The sequence below is a fragment of the Carassius gibelio genome, chromosome A7 (genome assembly GCF_023724105.1).
Source record: "Carassius gibelio isolate Cgi1373 ecotype wild population from Czech Republic chromosome A7, carGib1.2-hapl.c, whole genome shotgun sequence".
In the NCBI taxonomy this organism is placed as follows: domain Eukaryota; kingdom Metazoa; phylum Chordata; class Actinopteri; order Cypriniformes; family Cyprinidae; genus Carassius; species Carassius gibelio.
Window position 1 is genome coordinate 2,616,492 of NC_068377.1, and position 20,548 is coordinate 2,637,039.

Below are 20,548 nucleotides of genomic sequence, written 5' to 3' on the forward strand. Positions count from 1 at the left end.
GAATCCAGTCTGGCGCTCTGAAAACTTCAAGAACAAACAACTAATCATGAAGAAACTGCCAATCAACCAAAAAACATGGAAACAGGCAGAAGACTGGAAGTGTTTTGATATGAGCAGAAGGCGGAAAAGCTGAAATTTAGAGAAAGAAAATGAGAGGAAGGAGAGTGACAGACAGGTGAAAGAAGAGCGTGAGCTGCAGCAGTGCGTTTGTGTTGTTTGTGCTCACGCTGTGTGTCGCTCGTCTGCTGCACTTCCACAGACTCACTAATAACCACAGAGACACCTGGGTTACCAAAACAAGCTGTTAAACATGTAGTGACAAGGGGTTATTTGCTCTGTAGGAAAATGGGCAATGCGTCACTATACGTCGTTCCTAGGATGGTCTTGGTTAAGAGCAGATATCTGAAATGAAATTTTGATTTCAATACTAATTGGGAAGGCAAATCAAGTACAAAAGCACTGAAAAAAAAATAATAATCACAGATAGGTTTGAATAGAGACAGCTAGTTAAGACAACCTCCACATCCAGTACTCAAATAGATCTAGTAATCAGAAATAAGCCAGAGAGAGTAATTAAATATGTTAACATGGATACATGCTTATCTGATCATAATTTTATCATTATAGCCAGAAAGCGCAATACAAGTCAGTCTTATTTAATTTCTAATACAAAGCCTTGCCAATTTAGAAAACCCGAGAATGAGGTATGTGAATTTGAAAAGGCAATTAAGGACATTAATTGTAATGAATTAATATCTGGTTCAAATGTAGACATCGAGACATGCGTTTTTATCTACAATTGAAAACATCACAAATGTTTTTTTTTTTTTTTTTTTAAAGAAAAGCTCATTTAAAAATGCCAGCAAATAAACTCGTCTTTAGAATAATGGTGATATACGGAAACTAATGAAGGAGAGAGATTGTGCCTTCTACATTTTTCTCAAGATCTTTACTTCTCTAAGAAACAGGGTAATTAAGGACATCCGAGTTGCTAAAGCAAACTCATTGTTTCTTAGGTGAAGCTAAGGGAAATCAGAAAAGAATTTGGATAAACTGAAAAAGCTAAATGGCATAATAATACAACAAAGCAATTAGAGATTAGAGATAACGGCTCCTTGATTAATGGGGCAATAGAAACTATGACCTTTCTTAATTCTTATTTTGTGAATTCTGTAAAGATGACAGTGTTCATTAATCATACTGGAATTTTGGTTACACCACAGATAGACATCTCTCAATCTGCCCTGTCTCTAATGGAGGTTTCTGAATGGATGAATGGAATCTAAAGTAAATACATTTCTGAACTCTCTTAGAACTTCCAAGTCTAAAGATATATTTGGATTAGATTATATCTTTCTTAAAAGGCATGCATATTTACTGGACAAATAACAAAGTTAACTAATGCCTCTATTAAAGAAGTGAAGTTGCCAAAGGACTGGAAATCAGCCACTTTTTTTCTGGTTTATAAATCTGGAGACCCGACTGAGGCTAGCAACTATAGGCCTATTAGCATTTTACCCGTTATTTCCAAAACTGCAGAGAAATGTGGTGCTGAACAGTTGTTAGCTCATCTTAATAGTAGCCCTTACTCATTGCTCCCAATGCAATTTGGATTTCGAGCTAATCACTCTACTGAGACAGCAAATTGCTTTCTCTTAGGAAATATTAATGTCAAAATGGACAATGGAGGTGTTGTTGGGGCCATATTCTTGGATTAAAAGAAGGCTTTAGATACTGTTGATCATCAAACACTCATTTGTAAATTAGTTAATTTATTTTTTTCCCATAATGTGCTAAACGTGACGTGTTATGTTAGGTGTGTTAGTCAGTGTGTTAGGATGGGTAGTGAAACTTCACCCTTTATGCTCAATGAAACGGGTGTGCCTCAGGGATCCATCCTGGGGCCTCTGCTTTTCAGCTTATATATAAATGATTTACTCTCTGTATGTACAGGGTGTGATGTTCAGATGTATGTAGATGATACCGTAATTTATGTCCATGCTAAAAAAAAAATAAAAAAAATAAAAAAAAAATAGCAGCTTCTAAACTAAGTGCAATAATGATAATTGTAAATAAATGGCTTGATGATTCAAATCTGGTTCTTATTGTAAGAAGACAGTATGTATGTTTTCACAAAGATGCATTGTGTAACTGACTGCAATCCCCAAAATGTTTGTTTCTGGAGAGATCATTCAGATAGTCTCTCATATTAAATACCTTGGTACTTATCCTAGATTCCACTTTATCCAAAAAAAAAAAAAAAAACGTAGAAAGTATTGCAAATGATTAAATATAATTTTAGGTATATAAGAAACTGTCTAACAACTGCAATATTTTGGGGAAATCTCATGTGTTGATTTTTTTTTTTTTTACTTTTCTAATTTTTTTGAGAAACTGAATATACTTTATGCAGTAATTATAATGTTATTTCATATTTGTGCTTTTTGGAAACTGGTCATAATTTTGGAAACTGGTCATAATTAGGCTTGTTATTTTGGCATTTCATGTTTATTTTTAAATGAAGCATGAAATCTTTTATTATTTTATTTTTAAATTTATATAATTATTCATATAATTATTTTTTATTATTATTTTCAGGAACGTTTAAAATACACTCAAAACAACCCAGCATGCTGTTCAGAAACTTATTATGTTATGGAAGTTTGTTTCCACCACAGAATTAAAAATAAATAATTTTAGGGGGGGGGGGGGGTGACTCAGACTTATTTATTTATTTATTTATTCATTAATATTATTATAAAATAAAAATCTGGATATAAATTCAGAATTGTGAGATAAAAATTTTAATAAAAATCTTTTTCATTTTGTGCTAAAAACAAAATAAGGTAATTAAGGTAATTTATATATATATATATATATATATATATATATATATATATATATATATATATATATATATATATATATATAAAATTGCAAAATAAACTCACATCAGAGAAAGAAAATTCAGAACTGGAAGAAACAAACTCAGAATTGTGCGAAAAAGTATGAATTTCACGATAAATGTGAGACAAACTCAGAATTGCAAGACGTAAACAAAAAAAAGTAATTATATATTTCTTAAAATTGTGAAAAAAAAAATGTCTGATTTGTAAGACATAAATTCAAATTTGCTAAAAAAGTTGAAAATTGCGAGTGAAAATAAATTCTGATAAAAAAATAGAACTGACAAAAGCTCAGAATTGTGAGATGTAACTCAGAACTTACAGTAAAAGTTTATTTTTATAAATTGAATTTATGTCTCATATTTTTTCTAAGAAGAAAAAAAGTGAGAAATGCGAGATACAAGTTCCAAGATGTACAGTAAACTTTCTTGCAATTTCATTTCAATTAAATTTTTTTCTTGCAGTACCCCAACCCCCCCCCCCAAATTCTGAGTTTACATCTCAACTTCTTAGTTCATTTATTGTGATTCTCACCTTTTTTTTTTTTAATTTACTTCTGAGGGATATTATTTTACTTTAGTGGCAGAAATAAAATGATTGATTGCATAACAAACAGGATTACTTTAAAATAAATAGTTAATATGTTAATAATTAATAAGATATTTAAACTTTGGTGTGACTTTGATAAACTGATGATAATAGTGTTTACGCTAAATGTTGACTGACCAAACACAGAAAACAGATCTCATCACTTCTGCTTGTCGGAGAACGTGCTAACAGCCGCATTAAATAATAGCGATATCTATGGACTTATGAATATGGAAGAATATAGAAGTCTGTTGCACATAACCCCAATAGCACACAGTTCCCGCCTAAGTTTTGGCACTTAACTAAGTGTATCTCGCCCTCTGCTGGTGAAAATAATCAAGCGTGTCATTGTATCTGTGCCCTCTGCTGGTAAACGTAATCACTACATGGCTGCTCTGGACTGTTGTAACTTACCGATGGTTCCCGGTGGGCAGGGCTGCTTGGCGACAAGGCCCTGCCGTGTTTTGGGCCAGGTGATGGAGGAGTCGGTGATGGGGCTGCAGAACTCCACGGCGATGTTGGGCAGGACGGAGGAGGGGTCGGAGCGTGCCGTGACCTCGGGAAGAGCCGCCGGCTGCCGGTCTGTGGTGGTGCTGCGTGGGGCTGCTGCCGTCGTGGCGGGAGATCGGGTGGAGGTGGTTGTCTTGGTGGTGGAGGTGGTGGAGGTGGTCGTTAGGGTGATGGTGACGGGGCGAGTCGTGGTGCGTGTCGTTGTTGTGTCCATTAAAACGTTTCCTGAGGAGGAAGATTCTGAAATCAGGAGAAAAAATATAGTTAGAATACAACTAATGACATTTATATCAGAACATACTGATTTTGAATTATATTTCATATCTTTATAAATAAACATAGTAACACTTTATCTAAATTAAAATTAAATTTATCCAAATCTATCCAAAGCGACTTACAGTCCATTCATGTTATCAATTTTTACCTATCATGTCTTCCCGGGGAATCGAACCCCCAACCTTGCGCTTGTTAGTGCAGTGCTCTACCAATTGAGCTACAGGAACACGAATCGAGCAGCTTAAATGAAAATCAACCAAGCAGCCTCCTGAAGAAAATGACCTCATGCTGAGATACATCATCACACAAATCTATAAAGATTGCTCAAGAGCGAAGCCGTACTGTCTGCATTGTTAGGGATTCAAAGAACAATTTAATTTAATTCATATTTTTTATTATTATGAGTCCAAAAATTGCTAGAAACCCTCGTTTTTTTGCCATGATTATTTTTACTAGATGTCTAAAGGCAAAATATGTTTTCACTGCCAACTGCTATCATGCCAGACATGTTGCTATGGTAACGACACCTTCAACTCTAAATCTGTAAATTAAATTAAACACCACAGGTTTCTATGGTAACAATACCCTACACTTCACACCTGTACAATGAGCAGAAACCATAGTTTACTTTAGCATCATTAGGATACTGTTATATTTGATCAAATATTAGATTTACATTTTATTGTATTTTTTAAGTTTTGAAGAAGTATTAGTAATTTTAATTGTTTTTTTTTTTGTTATAGCTTTATTTATTTTCCAAAATCTATTTATCCATCCATCCATCAATAATAAATAATAAATAATTATAAGAAAAGGTTTGCTTTACAAAGTACAGAGCACAACAACCACATCAACAACAAAACAACAACAACAATAATAATAATAATAATAATAATAATAATAATAGTAATAAATAATAATAATTTAAAATGGTGAAATGGAAAGTTTGCTTTATGAATCACTATAAATCACTAATCAAATAATTTTCATGAAAATTACTCATCCATTACTCAAACACAGAAACATGTTGTTTTACACAGCTCTAGTGCAATTATTAAAGATGAAAGCAAGCAAATAAGTAAATGCATTCTGATTTTATGAAGAATGGCTGCTCAAAAACACAACATGGCTTTAAATGAGTATTCAACTGCAATTCAACTACACAGCATGCTCCAAAGTACACGCATGATCAGTGTATCATTTTCAATATACAGAGTCATATATTTTACAGTCCTCACATTATTTTTTTATTATTAGTTTCTTTAAATTCTGGCAATGCACACATTATATTTTTTTTTTTACTGGCGTAAACATGCACTGATGCACGGATCAGAATAAGAGCAGAAAGGTGCATGAAGTGAGTAAACAGAGCGAACGATCAGCTGCTGTCAGTTCTCCAAACACAAATAAAGGGCTGAAATGATCCGGCTTCTTCTGTGAGTCTGTGATGCTCTGAGCCTCCAAGGAGCTAATGTGCTAATAAACACAGAAACCAGCGAGAGAGAGCAAAACAAAGCAATAAGACAACACAAGAGACCCGGGACGAATTATGAGAGAGGCTCACAACCAGGAAATAACACACACACACACACACACACACCAGCTCTTGTGCTGTAGGGTGATGTGATGGCTAATGTTTGTGTGGGCAGAACATCTACTCTATAACTGTTTACATTACAGAAAATTACATTTCCTGTCGTTTTCATGAACTGACCGCGTACGGCCAGCAGCGCTAGCACTAACTTCTCTGGTTAGAGAGTCTCCCGTGGTCTATTAGCAAAGAACTGCCCATTCAGAGAGGAAGAGTCAGCTGACCGACATGCAAACCTGCCAACCACAGTCTGCTAGCTGTTTAACGCACCGTTTATTTAATACATCAATGATCCCACAATAACAGCATGACAAACTGAGTCACCAAACGGAACGACAATGATCCGTGAACAGCTCTACTGTGACGCAATACGCTCAGTTTTTGATAATTAATATTATGTTTATTAATTTCACAAACTCTACACCTGGAAAATAATTAAGTCTTTGAAAGTTCAGCATCACCTGCTGCATGAGTTAATTCTCTTTTAAAACTTTAATAAGTTGTGCCCAGAGGGCTGCTATACTTATAAAAAAGCAAATCAACCTGATTATTATTTTTTTCCTATTTTTGGCCTCTGCGATTTTATAGACAAGGATAGTGATAGTCAGAAGAGAGGCTAATGGGATCAGCAAGTCTTTAACACACTGATTAGTTTTAAACAAGTCAAAGATTTGGTGCAATCCACCCATATTATGCATGACATTTCATATCTGTTTCAAACAATCTGTATTTTAGTAGTATCTATTAACAGACACATTTGAGTTTTTAATAATGTCTGCATTCCCGGAAGAAAGCAATTAACTATTTTAACATCCAATAAAAATAAGTAATTACAAAACAAAAATAATACATAATTATAATTATAATAACATATGATTGTGTTGATGATGATAGAATAATAATAATAATAATAATAATAATAATAATAATAATAATAATAATAATAATAATAATAATGTACTAGTTAAAAAAAAACACACATTTGAGATTTTAATAATTTCTGCACTCCCTAAAGCATGTATAATCAACCTTTAACAATAAATAAATACATTTAATTATATAATTATTTGTATTATTATTATTATTATAAATTGTAAGCAATGAATAGGACAATAACATGACAAATACAGCATAGGACAAAACGGTCACACACAAACACACACATGCAAACACACTCTTCCTGAGACTCCGTAATAGACATGTGCAGCGTGTGAATCAATGACAGCCATGAGCTCAGCTTCCAGCAGCTCTGCATCATTAAACACAGATGCACAGAGATGCTTCATCAAGCAGTGAGGGTGGAAAATGCTTAAAAAAGTCTAGATCCTGTCTGATTCCTCCCAAAGCCACCAGACCACGACCAGATGACACCTCAAACACACTTCAGCACACGCTTTATGTTTCCTGACATCTGTGACTAAAGATGACGCAGATATTGATGATTATATACAGTATGACCATGTTTCAACTGATTATAATTTCAATAGGCTGCTTAAGATAATTTGTAATAGTACACACTGCTTTGAGCCTAAAAGTCTGATTTTAATAGAAATAATTTTAATTAACTGCACTAGAGTTATTTCATCATGGCCCCAGAGCAACAAGTTAAAAAATAGCACCCTAGTTGCTAGTGATTATGTGTATCTTGTATCATTGTCTTGTAAACAAACACAAATGTTTCCTGTGCTGCAGATGAAGACGGACTGACCAAAGCTGCACATGAATCAGGTGATCTGATGGGAGCCTCAGACGCTCAGTGAAGTGTGTGCGGTCTGAACCATCAAAAGCAACTCAATTAACTCAACCGGTCAATCTGTAAATCTGTCTGTAATTTCCAATCCATGCAAGAAATGTCCATTACCAGGATTGACGGCAGATGCGATGGCGTTCCACGGCAACGCTCCGCGATTTAGCCAGCGTGCTATTACACTTAATTTGAAGTGCTCTTCTTGTCATAATTATCTCTCGTTTGTCTTCTCAGCACCAAAGAAAATGAAGAGAAGTTTCTCTTGCTGTCAGAAAGAGCTCATTACTTTGAATTGTCTCTCTATTCTGGTGTCTTATCAGTGCGAGAGAGAACTGGCTCGACTCATTCATGTCTGGAAGAAAGATGAAGCATCTCTATCACTGCTCACTCACAGCAATGCTTAATTAACATTTGGTCCGTTTTACTGTTCACATCATGCCTGGTGATGCTAATGCACACACACACACACACTTGTTTTTGATGTATGGTTTTGAGTGAATTGTTGAATATTAGACTCTCAGATTCTTAACATGGGAAAACACTCACACTTTCACCATTATTTTTTGTTTGTTTGTTGTTTAATACCAATATTTACACTGTTATTAAAACTACACAGCAACCACCTTGCAATCCTTCAAAACACTCTTATAATTAAACATAAACCACATAAAAACCAATAGAGAAGCAACAGCATGGCTATCACTTAGCAACCATTCAGAACACACTACCAATCACCTAGTAACCACCCAGAACACCACAAATAGCATAGTAACCATAACACACAAACAACAACACAGCAAACATCAACAAATCACCAAGAACAGACTCGCATCAACACTTACATGTAGCAACAATATAACAACCACATAGCAACCACTGATAACACACCAGCAACCATCCAGAGTATCCAAGCAACCACTCAGAACATCCGAGCAACCAAACAGAACACCCCAGAAATAACATACCAACCATAAAATACCAGCAACAACATGACAAACAAGCAGAACACCCTAGCAATCCCACAGCATCCAACTAGAAATCAAACAGAACACTCCACAAATAGCAGATTAACCAAAACCCAAAACACCCCGGTAACGTCACCAGGAACCACCCAGCACACATTAATGAAAGTGACATGACATACAGCCAAGTATTGTGACCCATACTCAGAATTTGTGCTCTGCATTTTACCCATCCAAATTGCACACACACAGCAGTGAACACACACAAACTTTGAACACACGCCTGGAACAGTGGGCAGCCATTTCTGCTGTGGCGCCCGGGGAGCAGCTGGGGGTTTGGTGCCTTGCTCAAGGGCACCTAAGTCGTGGTATTGCCGGCCTGAGACTCGAACCCACAACCCTAGGGTTAGGAGTCAAACTCTCTGACCACTAGGCCACGACTTCCCATCAGCAGAAACACAAAACATCTTAGGAAACCCTAAAACACCACAGTAGCAACTACACATTGCATCCACTCCAAACACTAGGGATGCACCGATCATGATTTTTCATTGCCGATTCCGATACCAATTTTTTACAAGCAAACTGGCCGATTCCGATACCGATTTCCAATTATTATTTTTTTTTTATCTTTTAAGCAACAAACAAGAAAGAAGGAAAGTGTGCATAAACAAGATATTTGGTATTTAATAGGCCAAACTTGCTTTTGGCTATTGAAAACAATAACTGTAACCATCTGAAAATAACAGCAGTAACTGCACAGTGAGTAGACTACATTTAATACAAACATAGATGGTACAGACATCAGCATTTAGCTTTTGTTTTTGAATTGGGTTAAAACTGCATTGAACTGGCCTTAATTAAAAGATTAACTGTAACCATGTGAAAATAAAGGCAACAACTGCATATTTATATAATCAAAACAACATAACCAAAACACATTCAAATAAGATGTTTCTTAATCAGCATTCAGTATTTTAGTTTTTAAATTTGGTTTTAAATAAAAAAAGGGTCTTTACCAGTGAGACTAAATAAAAGTATGCTATATAAATACATTTTCCAAAATGTTAAAATCAAATAATGTTTGTGCGAATAAAACAAAGATGCAAAGAGTTTAATTCATCCCAAAAAAAAAAAAAAAATAGGGTAATGAATTCACATCTATATTTTTACTTGAGCCAATGAAAAATAAATAACTTATTGTCTCAACCAAAAAAAAATATAGATGTGAATCATTACCCTAAAATGTTTTAATTGGATGAATGAAACACTTTTTGTCAGTGTGCTACAGCAGGTGATTTTTAAATCAAATAAAGTCTATGTAATTTTAAGGTAAAATAAAAAAAATCATCCTAATGCAGAACTGGCGTTTATTTCTGGCTTTTCAAACGTGTATGCAAGTTCTAATAAAAAAAAAGGGACACTTATTTGTGCGTCAGTACACCAACGGCTGATTGCTTCCTGCTATCTGTGCCTCAGACATGAAGCTCTGCACTTCCAGTACTGATCGACTGCCTGTGTCCTGCGCACAGATTTCAAAATACTTCCACACAAATGACATAGCGAACGATTACAATGTAGTCTGTGCACGCGAGCACACTTCCGGAAAAATCGGCCGGAAAAAGACCAAAAACCGTTCGCGTATTTTAAGCTAAAACCGCCTGGTTCCGATTTATGGCCGGTCAACCGGTGCATCCCTACCGAACACCCTCACAATCACATTGCAACCACTCCAAACACCCTCACAATCACATTGCAACCACTACGAACACCCTCACAATAACCTTGCAACAACTCAGAACACCCTCACAATAACCTTGCAACAACTCAGAACACCCTCACAATAACCTCGCAACCACTCCGAACACCCTCACAATCACATTGCAACCACTCAGAACACCCTCACAATAACCTTGCAACAACTCAGAACACCCTCACAATAACCTCGCAACCACTCCGAACACCCTCACAATCACATTGCAACCACTCCGAACACCCTCACAATCACCTCGCAACCACTCCGAACACCCCCACAATCACCTCGCAACCACTCAGAACACCCTCACAATCACCTCGCAACCACTCAGAACACCCTCACAATCACCTCACAACCACTCAGAACACCCTCACAATCACCTCGCAACCACTCCGAACACCCTCACAATCACCTCGCAACCACTCAGAGCACCCTCACAATCACCTCACAACCACTCTGAACACCCTCACAATCACATTGCATCCACTCCGAACACCCTCACAATCACATTGCAACCACTCCGAACACCCTCACAATCACCTCGCAACCACTCAGAACACCCTCACAATCACCTCGCAACCCCTCCAAACACCCTCACAATCACCTCGCAACCACTCAGAACACCCTCACAATCAAATTGCAACCACTCCGAACACCCTCACAATCACCTCGCAACCACTCCGAACACCCCCACAATCACCTCGCAACCACTCCGAACACCCCCACAATCACCTCGCAACCACTCAGAACACCCTCACAATCACCTCGCAACCACTCAGAACACCCTCACAATCACCTCGCAACCACTCAGAACACCCTAACAATCACCTCGCAACCCCTCCAAACACCCTCGAAATCACATTGCAACCACTCAGAACACCCTCACAATCACCTCGCAACCACTCAGAACACCCTCACAATCAAATTGCATCCACTTCGAACACCCTCACAATCACCTCGCAACCACTCAGAACACCCTCACAATCACCTCGCAACCCCTCCAAACACCCTCACAATCACCTCGCAACCACTCAGAACACCCTCACAATCAAATTGCAACCACTCCGAACACCCTCACAATCACCTCGCAACCACTCCGAACACCCCCACAATCACCTCGCAACCACTCAGAACACCCTCACAATCACCTCGCAACCACTCAGAACACCCTCACAATCACCTCGCAACCACTCAGAACACCCTAACAATCACCTCGCAACCCCTCCAAACACCCTCGAAATCACATTGCAACCACTCAGAACACCCTCACAATCACCTCGCAACCACTCAGAACACCCTCACAATCAAATTGCATCCACTTCGAACACCCTCACAATCACCTCGCAACCACTCAGAACACCCTAACAATAACCTCGAAACCCTCTACGAACACCCTCACAATCACCTCGCAACCACTCCGAACACCCTCACAATAACCTCACAACCACTCAGAACACCCTAAGAATCACCTCACAACACCTCCGAACACCCTCACAATCACATTGCAACCACTCCGAACACCCTCACAATCACCTCGCAACCACTCCGAACACCCTCACAATAACCTCACAACCACTCAGAACACCCTAAGAATCACCTCACAACCCCTCCGAACACCCTCACAATCACATTGCAACCACTCCGAACACCCTCACAATCACCTCGCAACCACTCCGAACACCCTCACAATCACATTGCAACCACTCCGAACACCCTCACAATCACCTCGCAACCACTCTGAGCACCCTCACAATAACCTCACAACCACTCAGAACACCCTAAGAATCACCTCACAACCACTCCGAACACCCTAACAATCACATTGTGACCACTCCGAACACCCTCACAATCACCTCGCAACCACTCAGAGCACCCTCACAATCACCTCGCAACCACTCAGAGCACCCTCACAATAGCCTCGCAACCACTCAGAGCACCCTCACAATAACCTTGCAACCACTCACAACACCCTAACAATCACCTCGCAACCACTCAGAGCACCCTCACAATCACCTCTCATCCACTCCGAACACCCTCACAATAGCCTCGCAACCACTCAGAGCACCCTCACAATCACCTCGCAACCACTCAGAGCACCCTCACAATAGCCTCGCAACCACTCAGAGCACCCTCACAATAACCTTGCAACCACTCACAACACCCTAACAATCACCTCGCAACCCCTCCGAACACCCAAACAATCACCTCGCAACCACTCAGAACACCCAAACAATCACCTCGCAACCACTCAGAACACCCAAACAATCACCTTGCAACCACCTAGAAACCAATAATGCTCCAGGAATAACAGAATGCTCCAGGAATAACATAGAAGCCATAACACACAACCACCCAGAACACCCCATCAACAATACAGCACACCACCTAGGAACCACCCAGAGCACATTAGGCACCACACTTAGCAACCACTAAAAACATCTTAACAACCATTTAGCATTCACCTAGCAACTGTTAGAACACCCTAGCAGCCACATGACAACCAGCGATAACCCAACATTGTCAAAATTAAACATAATAGGAGATATATGAATGCATCTAAAAACATTTAATAGATCGAATCCCAAATCCTTTAGACGCAAGCTTTATTATTCCACTTCTGCAGCCTGTTCTGTGAGGAAACTGCAGGAGTCTGCAGGTCTTGACTCTGTGTGTTTTATTATACCGAATGCCAGAGAGAGAAAAAATATATCTAGTAGTCATAGCAAAAGGCAGTGCTCCTCTAAGGTCACGGTTGAACATATTCCACTCCGCATATGGGCCAAATTAGGTAAATTACCGTCTGCCTAAAAGGGCCCTGCAGAGTTCAGCGCACCGGTGAGGCTCGCCAACAAGCATCCCCCGCTGGCTCCAAACATCACTGCGTTTGACGTTTCCTCATATGTTCTGAATATCAGCAAATGCAAAAGTAGTAAGGAAGAGAGCTGATATTCCACACAGCAGGTCAAAACAGGTACAGATCGGTAAAGATACAGATCGGTATCTCACACAGAATTATCCATCCAATTTAGTTAGTGTGTAATGTTGTTGTTAGAGTACAAATAATATCTGTAAAATTCTAAAGCTCAAAGTTCAATGCCAAGTGAGATTTTATTTAACAGACTTTGCCTACAACGAAAGACCAGTTTGGACTACATCCCTCTAGTTCCTACAGTAATGACGTCACTAAAACCATTTTTTGACTAACCTCAGCCCACAGGAAAACACAAAAAGGGGGCGTGGTCTTGTTGCACTCGCACGGAGAAGGAGGAAGAGTTGCATTTGAAGGGTGCTTCAGTTTCTGTAACTTATTACACAAAGGGCAACGCTGTTTAGCTTTGATAACTAGATGGTAGGGCTGTGCAAAAAATCGAACACGATTTTCATGCGCATCTCGTCAGTAAAGGCGTTCTGTGATTAGAAGTACATCTCTAGCACGTGCGTTCAGATCAGGATTGCCAGAATTTCAAAACAAATCCTGCCCACTTGCTTCTCAAAACTACTCCACAACTAGCATTTCCAGGAGGGCAGAGTGTGCTAAACTGGTGTTGAATCACAACACAGGAGCCACTGGCACAATCAGAACTCGTTACGTATTTCTGAAGGAGGAACTTTATAGATCAAGGAAGTCATCACCCCCTTTTTATGACATTAAAAACTGTGGTATACAAATTAGTGAATTGTGTGAAAAACAGTTTTTTTTTTACACGCAAAACATGAACACGTTATTTTGCACTCTAAACAAAAAAAACATGAAAAACGTAGCCTTTATGTTTCACAGGAGCCTGAAGAAAAACAGGTCGGGTTCAATAACAATCACTTTTTTGAGAATTCATAACTAAAGCATAATTCGCTTTAGTGTGGAACAAAAATACACATAAATTTCAAGAGAAATTTCATATTATATATATATATATATATATATATATATATATATATATATATATATTAGTGGTGGGCATAGATTATTTTTTTTTTAATCTAGATTCATCTCACTGTAATCTTGGATAAAAATAGCTTAATCTTAAAATAGCTCATTTGAATTCTGCCAAAGGCATTCAGAATATGTGTGCTACCCAAATAAAATAATGACTAAAAGTAAGTCTTTTAGAACGGGTTTCTCAAGCCAGGTGGTGCATTAGACCAGGGGCTCATCTCCTGTTTCCAAAATGCATCACAAAGTGCTTGAGAAAGCTGTAAACTAATTCCACAGTGCACAAGGTGCAAACAACTTTACACATGTTTCACACATACTCCCGTCTGCGTTCCGTATTGCATTCCATATTGCGTTCCACAAATACTGGTGCAGATTTGTTGTTGTTGTTATCGAATGCTGATTTTGGAGATTTTGTGCTGATTTATGCAGAGATTTTTTAATAAAGTTTTTGAAGATTATATTCCAGTTATGGCTGATGATTTTGCATTATGAATTTGATGTTCAAATCTGAATGATGTCATAATCAGGCTGTAACGCTATTAAAACTCCATATACATCGGGAAGAAGGAGGCGGGAACCGGCGGACAATCAAAACATTTTAATAATTGAAAAATAAACACAAAACAGCGCACCAGCCCCTCACGGACGACTGGTGCGCACAAAATAAAAAGCAAACATAAAATATTGTCCAGGCCTGGTCCTCTCTCGTCCTTCACGGTCGTCGCTCCAGTTTTATATCCTTCCATCTCCTATGTGGGACTCGATACTGGCGGTGGGGCGCAGGTGCAGCTCATCTTCAATCACTACACCTGGCCTCACTCCTCGTTCCCACGCCTCTCGGCCCCGCCCCACTCGCCACACAGGCATTGATTTTATGACCCAGTAATAACTTTGTTCTCTGATGCAGATTTTGGACATTTAAAGACATTTCCAGGTTGGTCTATTATCTGACGCAGATTTTGAAGCAATTTGGTTATCCTTTTATCAGATGCTGATTTTGGAGATTGATTTTGTTCGTGCTATCATATTTTTTGATGTCTAATGCTGATTTTTGGAGATTCCAAGGTAATTATATCATCTGATACTGAATTTGAGCAATTCAATTTGATTCTGTAATCTGATGCTGATTACAATCTCTTTTGAGATTATAATTATCATGTTATCTTAAACTGATTTTAAAGTATCCATGCTGATTCTGTTATCTAATGCCCTTACCTAAATATACAATGTCAGCCTGATGGTGTGTTCAGAGTTGATAAAAAAAAAAAAAAACTTCTACTTTGATTCTGTTAATTAATGCAGATTTTGTTGTCATTACATTTCAGATTTGAAACACATGAGGCTGACAATTTTGTATTTTTAAGATAAAGAGTAACCAAACTGATGATTATTTCATAATTAGACACTGGTTTCATGACCCTTGATTTTATGGCATCCTATGATTTCTGTTATCTGATGAGTCTCATGTAATCTGATGTTTCAGAGCATTCATGCAGATTCTGTTGTCTGGTGCTGAATTCAGCTTTTTGTCTGGAGTGATTATGTCATTTTAAACTGATGTTTTTCTACATTCTAAGATAATTATGCGATATCATGCTTATTTTTAGAGATTCCCTAAAACTTATGTTACATAAAAACACATGAGACAGGAGTGAAAACGCACACACACGCACACACACTCACACACACACACACACACACACACACACACACACACACACACGCACACATGGCCAGTGGAGCAGGGTATGGGGACAGATGTTGTAAGCACAGTGTTGGTCTCTCTCGACTGCTTCTACAGAGGAACTAAAGCTGGAAAGGGTACGCGGGGAGGGGGTTGATAAAGTGTGACACACTTGTGCCCACAAGCCATGGGATTTTCAGTAGTGAGTAATGGAGCTGTGTGCAGTGATAAAACCAGTCTCTAGCCAAATGCTGCCTAAGACCTAAAACATATAGAGGACCTAAAAATAAACGTACAATGCTATACGAGTTAAACAGGTGAGTCGAGATCCTATCCAAGCCATATTTCACCTGAAAATAAACAGAAGCCTATTTCAGGACCATTAAGATGTTTTGCATTGTGATGGAATGTATAAAACATTACAAAATCTCATTACCAAAATGTTTCCTTTTTTTCAGTAATGTTCCTTATCAGATTTGTCTTTCTTTCTTTCTTTTTCTTTTGCCTGTAGCTTTCATTATTGCAATAATATATGCACACGCACACACACACACACACATACATATAAAACGCTGATATGCCAGTAGGTGTCAACAGAAAACTATCAATATTTACATTATTAAACCTCAGTGAAATCTGTAAATTAATTACTTAAATCATAAGAGATCATGTTTTTCTATTTTAAGTTAGAGGAATGATTTATGAGTCATTGAATCGTAAAATACGTATTTATTCAGGAATAAAACTCAGGAATGAAACCTGAGACCTGTGTAAGGAACTATTTTCACTGCAACACTTTGTCTAAAATGTAAGTTACTCATTTTTTTAATCTTCTTTATTGTCATTGTACAGGAATATCATACTCGCAGGTTTGCTGTTGCTGTTGCAGTATGTCTGTGATGTGGTCACTGGTATTTGCTGATAGCCAGAAAAACAACACTGTTGGTTGTGTCATTTTGTTTAATTATGTCACCAAGGCTAAACCTTATAAAATCCTTACATCTCATAAAGCAGCTTTGCATTTGGGGTTTTTTCTATGCATAATGTATGTATGCTCACTAGGTATTGAAATAACAAAAGAATGTGATGAACTGAGTCACATAAAAGAGTCACCTTCAGATGAAGGTTAATTCCAGGAGAAACATGCCGCAGGTGTTGTGCAATCAGAGGAGAGCGCTCGCTCACACACACACACACACACACACACACACACACACACACACACACACACACTGCTCTCTCTGCATGTGTGATTTGAGAATGCTCTGAGTGGGTAATTTCCTGACTCTATAAATGTAGTGTCTCAAATCACACTATCACTTAATAAGAGCTCAAGATCTTCAGCTCATGTCCACCCTTCCAGTGAGAAACACAACACACAACAGAAACAGCCTCTATGCAAGGGTGAAAAAGCAGTGCAAGAATCTCTGTGGCATTAAACTGGATGTGCTATTAGTAAACAGTGCGATATTCACTTCAAACTATTGCTCCACAGAACAACTGACCATAGAGGATGACAGTTCACACTAAAGGCAACACTAATGCGTTTAGATTATAATACGAGCGCATTCGGATGCTGAACACTGTCCAATAGACTATATAAACTATATTCTGCCTGATAAATAAATAAATAAAATAAGTAGCATGTTCAATTTGTGTCAGAAAGCAGCGGTGAAGAGCAGCAGTTGGCGTGATGACGGCTCATGACAGGCCGAGAGTGTAAATGTGAAGTGGACACAGCTGTTACCTCTCTGTCAAAAACACTTCCATTCAACTGTGCCCAAAACCTCATCTTACAGATCAAGTACAACCAGGAAAATGTAATTAAATGCATGCCTTCCAAACCGCTGCTTTCACCAGGGAGACATCATTTGGATTTGAACACAGATCTGTCTGTCAATGAAAACAAGCTTTCAAGAGAAGACAAATATCAAATATCACTACTACTTATTCTCACAATTAGATTTTGAACTCCCTTAGTGGAAACTGAAGAGTATATCTTGAGGACTCATAGGACCATGAAAAAATGGTGGGAAGAAAGTTTTTTTTTTTTTTTTTTTTGCAGATAATTTCAGTTATTATTTTCACTTGGTGATGACCACCAATATGAGCTGTGCAACAGTAACAGCGTTTTTCCCACAGTGTTAGTGAAGATGTTTATGAAAGTTTTCTTTCTTCAAAAGGCTTTTCATTAAATAGTGAAATTAGTGTAACACATTTGAGAAACATTCGCTCTGTAATTAGTGCCAGTCAGTTGACGATGTTTCGAGTTTCAGTAAGCAGCTTTGAGCTTCCCTCCACAAACTTCATTTGATGCTTTTCCAATTAAAGAGTGCATTTCAACGTTTCTGGTTCGACCACTAACTCAAGCAAACAACCTTCAAGCTCATTCGATCCTTGTGCTGCCCACAGACACCAAACAACTCAGTTCACTAAATCAAAGTTTCCATTTTCACAACCACAACATTCCCAGCAGCAGCTCCACCCGCTAAAATGTTCTTAGTAGCTTTAAGAAGGCCACAGTGAGCCTGATTAAAAGATCTCATATTTCACCCTTAAAGTATTAGATATACAAGATCACATTTGCATTAAAGAAATAAAGGTTATTTGTTCATTTGAATTTTGTATTTTAGAAGTATTTTGTATTATATATATATATATATATATATATATATATATATATATATATATATATATATATATATATATATATATATATATATATATTTGTTTTTCTATGGAGGGCCAAATTACTCAAAATTAAATGATTGAATAAATGTTGAAATATATAAATAAATCGTTAAACATATAATTAAATACATTTATATATGTATTTAATTATTTCATAATGTACAGTCATTTTCAACAGTCACATTTTTATTTAAATACAGTACAAATAAATGTTGGATTTATTTATTTAAATTAAATTAATTAAAATAATTAAAGAGGCACAGTAACAATGTAGTGCTATATATTTAGGATAATTTTTTCACATAAGTGTTATTTTATTTTATTTATTTACTAATTTTTTTGACATTCACATAGTAATGAGAAGTTTGGTGTGAAATATGCTTAACGTTCATGTATTATTTCAAAATAATGATACTCCTAAAAAAATGGGCTTTGTTTTCTTTTAAGACCACTTGATGAGTGCAGTGTTCTTTCATTCACTGATGCATTTCGGTTTTATTGCTTTATATACAGTGCATCAGAACATGAAATGTTTATATATTATTATTATTATTATTATTATTATTATTATTACTATTATTATTGTTATTATTATTATTATTATTATTATTATTATTATTATTATTATTATTAATAATAATGTATTATTCCGATTATTATTGCTGTTGTTGCTTATAATAATAAAAACAAATAACACTTTTTAATATAATATAAAAATAGAGGAAAGTCATGATATTGAAGCATATCTTCATTTCTATTTTTTTTTTCCTTGATTAAAAAGTAATCAAAAAATTAAGGTTTTGTTAAGGCTTCTAAGTTAACTTTTAAGTGTACGCCAGCAAACTGATGATCAGGCATGAGCTAAACAGCTTGAACAAAACTTGAACAAAGTTGAATTCATAGGGTCTTTCTTACTATTTTCCTTTTGAAACATTTTTTTTTTTTTTTTTTTTGCAATTCACTTTGAGAAAAAGACCCTAGTTTTCAAAAGCTTGTGCCAACGCTCCAGCTCTTACCTAGCCTGTTGTCCAGGACTCCGAAATCCAGCGTATACTTGACCACGTGGTAGTTATTCCACACATAGAGCAGATTGTCTCTGGGATTGTAATCCACGGCAGCGATGTACTGGTATGAGTTGGGGAAGGGGATGTCCAGATAGCCGTCTTTGCTCAGCTCCGTGTTGTAGATGTAGTCGATTTTATTCCCAGTGGCTTCGCTATCGTCATCTTCGTAGACGGTCTTGACCACGTACAGGATCCCGCATATCATAAAGGCGTTGGAAGCAGAGCGTTTGTCGTAGGCCGTATCCCAAGTTCCCTCCACACGTAACGTATACGGGTTGAGCTGGCTGATCACGATCCGTCCGTTGTTTTGCTCCGTGGCGTAAATCACCCAAAGACCGTTCTCATCCACTGCCAGATCGATATCAGACTTGCCTCCCCAGCGATACGGCGAAGTGTCGTGGTAGTTTGCGCTAGCTATGATAGCCTCCCCGCTCTTGATGCGAGTGCGCAGATCAAACTTGACAATATTCCTGGTCCTCTCCTTGTTGAAGAACAGCGCGCCGTCGTAGACGACGAACCCGGTGCCGTCCACCCGATGGGGGAGCTTGTAGGTCGTGGTGGGTCGTCCTGCGATGAAGTCCTCTTTGCTGGAGTATTCGGTGAGGGTGTCTGTGCGATACGGCGTCCAGGGCATGTAATAGATCTTATCCGAGGCCTGGAGGGGGTCTTTGCACCAAGCTCCCGACTGGTGGTCCGACTCGAACAGATGCTCGCTCTGATAAACGCCACGTAAGAGCCCTGGGCACAAGAAAACTACAGACAAACAAAGAGAGAAAGACAAGTGAGCGTGATTTTGAAAGAACTTTATGATAATTTTCATTTGATAGGACGGATAATGG

The 20,548-nt window shown here is 37.8% G+C and overlaps 1 protein-coding gene across 8 annotated transcripts in view; it reads right to left on the reverse strand.

The window, feature by feature from the left end:
• Positions 1-20,548, reverse strand: part of LOC128016417 (adhesion G protein-coupled receptor L3) — a 251,076-nt gene that overhangs the window by 81,192 nt on the left and 149,336 nt on the right. For all 8 annotated transcript variants that reach the window (XM_052600902.1, XM_052600898.1, XM_052600897.1 and 5 more), the window contains exons 5-6: positions 19,662-20,462; positions 3,909-4,244 (exon numbers count right to left, since the gene is read on the reverse strand). In XM_052600902.1, the coding sequence (XP_052456862.1) occupies positions 3,909-4,244; positions 19,662-20,462 (1,137 nt within the window). The remainder of the gene's footprint in view (positions 1-3,908; positions 4,245-19,661; positions 20,463-20,548) is intronic.